The sequence below is a fragment of the Beauveria bassiana genome, assembly GCF_000280675.1.
Source record: "Beauveria bassiana ARSEF 2860 unplaced genomic scaffold BBA_S00010, whole genome shotgun sequence".
Lineage (NCBI taxonomy): Eukaryota > Fungi > Ascomycota > Sordariomycetes > Hypocreales > Cordycipitaceae > Beauveria > Beauveria bassiana.
Window position 1 is genome coordinate 794636 of NW_007930845.1, and position 3119 is coordinate 797754.

The window sequence follows — 3119 nt, forward strand, 5'->3', positions numbered from 1 at the left end:
GCGAGCGCCTCGCGCGTTGCTGCTGTTGTTGTTGTCAGACTTTGCATCGGCGGCGCGACGCAGCTGGCGCAGCTCGTGGCCGCCCGAGACACGGCCGCCGCTGCCGCCGCTGGGCGAGTCCGGACGGTCGACATCGCCGGGGCTGCTGCTGCTGCCGCGCTGCGCGTGGCCGCCCTTTGCGCCCTGCAGGTGGTGCGCATGGAGGTAGGCGGTGGTGCGGAGGCGGGCCTCTTCGATGGCGGCGGCCTCGTTGGCGGCCCGCTGGCTGATTGTCTCGCCGCGGTCGATTTGGTACTGGCGGATGCGGCAGTACTCCTTGATCTCGGGCCGGCTAAGCACCCTGATATGCGGCTCAAACTCGACCTCGTCCCAGTGGATCCAGAGCGCGCCGGCGCCCGTGGGAAAGTTGCCGTCGACGTAGCGGCCGTCGCGCGTCTCGCGGACCACCTTGACCCGGAACATGTCGTTTTGGCCCAGGATGCCGTAGACGGCGTGGCGGTCCTCTGGGAGCTCCTCGCTGGAGAGCTTCCAGTAGCCGAGCACGACTCGCGTCGGGCGCGTGCCGTGCAAGGGGTCGAGCGCGAGTGGTTGCGGACCGCCGGCGGCATCCTCGTGCGGCGCGATGGAGACAAAGGAGTTGCTAGTTCTTCGTCGCTTGGCGTCAATCACCATTGGGTTGCCATTGGCGTCGACCGGGATGGCACCGTGGGCCATCAGCGGAGCCACGACTGGATTTTCGGTCTGCAGGAGCTCTCGTCCTCTGATGATTGCTGCTCTGACGGCTTCCGCTTCCGCGGCGAGCCGCTCCTCGTCGCTGTCCTCGACGGCGGCGGATCGTAGCCGGACGTACTCTTTTACTTGGAAATGGTCGAGGCCGACGAGAAAGTCGGAAAAGTAAATGCGGTCAAACGTGACCCAGCTGCCGCCAGGGCCGGGTGGAAGCGGGTATTCAGCCGAGATGGGCTCGCCGGCTTTGTTGAGAGGCTGGATACGGGTGCGTAATCTGTCGCGGACGTCGATGAAGCCAATGACGGCATGCTTGTTTTCAATGTCGGGAACGGGCGAGTCTCTCCAGTGGCCGACCAGTACTCCCTTGACGCCGCCGATGCTGTTTCGGGGCTTGGCCTTGCTTGATGTGCTGGGTAGAGCTGTGCGCTCAGGCCGCTCGGCGCGGATGGATGTGGGAATTTCAATCTTGCTTTCACTGAGATCGTTGAAGATTGACGTGCGCTTTCTTTTCGGATAGTGAGAGGTTGTGCCCTCTTCATCGGCCTCGGCCATGGCCTCGTCGCCGTCACCGTCGGGGTGCGTTGTGATGATGATATCCTTGGCCCTGACGACAATTTCTTCCTCCAATTCATTTCCGCGTGGCGGTGTCTTGACAGTGCTGTCAGGGTCGCTGAGCTCACTCTCTTGCTCATTGTCCAGAGCAGCTGGTCGTTCAGCCATCGGGCTACAAATCACATTAGTCAACGGATCTTGCCAAATCTGTGCAGGGACCGGAAGTGGCGCTTCTGCAGGAATCGTTTGCGGCGGGCTGTTTGAGCATAAATCTGCAATGCTAGGGAACTCGAATCGCGTAGTAGTGGGCTGGCTTGGAAGGAAAGACATTTTTGAAATGGTAACCAAGCAGGGTAAGGGGTTTGTAAGTAAGCCACTAGGCTTAGAACTTGTCATGCACAAGAGCAGTCTTGACCGAGTCAGATGAGACGGCGCTGCCACAAAAGCCGCTGAAGTCGCAGTTGAGAGGTTTGATTGAACAGCACAGCTTGTGCCGTCTTGAATATCAGGTGTCAAGTATTCAACGAGGGCGATTTGTTTGCTTGTAGGATCTAGGCAGTCAACTCAAGAGTGACAGAAGAAGGTCATGAAGCTCAACCAGGGGCGCAAGTATGAAGTGGCCGGTGTGTTTAAATGAATGAAAAATGGAAAATGTGTTGGGGAACCACAACTCATCAACAAGAGAGAGATAAAAAAAGCTGTTGATGCTGTGCAAGCAAGATGCAGAGTCACCAGCACGATTGACAAGAACTCACGTTACATAAAACAGGTTTGTAAGGCGTGACCGTGTTTCATTAATCCGGGTGGCGTCAAAAGAGCATTCGGGCTGCAGAAAGGGTGTATAGATGAAGAAAAGGTTTGAAATGATGCAGAGACGGGAAAGGTGCAGCTGCGTAGCCAGCGGTGTGTGGTTGACGGGGTCTCTCGTGGTGCCACAGGTTTGTCTTGGGCTGAGTAGCAGCTTGGAGTCACGAGATTTGCTTCTCCGCCAGGCAGACTGACTTTTGTTTGCAGCCGCGACACAACCAAGAAGGGTTGATTGACGATGGTGAAGAGATGATGGTGATGATGATGATGATGATGGAAAACAAGACAAAAGGAGAGGAAAGAAAAGTGCGCGAATGAATGAATTTTCAAGCAAGCAAAAAAAGTTGGTACTCACACTGGTCGGGTTTCCACGCCAGGCTCATCAGATATCGGAGTTGGCATGCGGTCTGCCTCTGATGGCACCGGCGGTTGCGTGACAGTGTCATCTGCTAGAGGCTCGCCGGTAGGTACTGCTGTTGATTGCGTCTCTGCTGGGCGAAATGAAGTTTCTGTCGGCGGTGGTATGGGCGCTGTCGCTGGGCGAGAAGTCATGATGATGTCTGGAACGACCACGTCGGCCATCTTGCACTAGTCCGACGTCGGTTCCAAGGTAAAGAGGTGTCGCCAAAGCCTGACTGATTAATACGAGTAAAAGCACTGTTTACCCCGAAATGCAAGGCAAAGGCAAGGCAAAAGGCAAGGCAAAGGCCGAGCGCGTTTGGTCACAATCCTGGGCGACAGCAAAAGAAAGAATACTGGCGATGGGGTCGTTCAAGAGACACGTGAACAAGAACCACGACTTTTGCTGCAGTGCCAGCTGTGGCAGGGTGCAGGCTCGTGTGGCGTGATATGAGACTGATAAAATAGTAAGATGTCCTGGCCCGCTATGGAAGAATGATTGTGCAAGTGTGAAGCACCAAGGAGGAACAAGGGCTGCATGAAGTGACGGAATGAAATGGTCAAAGACGCCAAGCGAGACAGGAATAAAAAGTCTCCGATGCACCCGAAAAATGAAATACTATTATTTCAGC

The 3119-nt window shown here is 55.9% G+C and overlaps 1 protein-coding gene across 1 annotated transcript in view; it reads right to left on the reverse strand.

Moving 5' to 3' along the window:
• The window catches only part of BBA_04593 (uncharacterized protein), a gene marked incomplete at both ends in the record, with an annotated part of 3073 nt that extends 403 nt beyond the window's left edge, over nt 1–2670 (reverse strand). Inside the window, 3 exons of the mRNA XM_008599690.1 lie at nt 41–1822; nt 2037–2225; nt 2444–2670. Of these exons, the coding sequence (XP_008597912.1) occupies nt 41–1822; nt 2037–2225; nt 2444–2670 (2198 nt within the window). The remainder of the gene's footprint in view (nt 1–40; nt 1823–2036; nt 2226–2443) is intronic.
• Nucleotides 2671–3119: the final 449 nt, after the last annotated feature.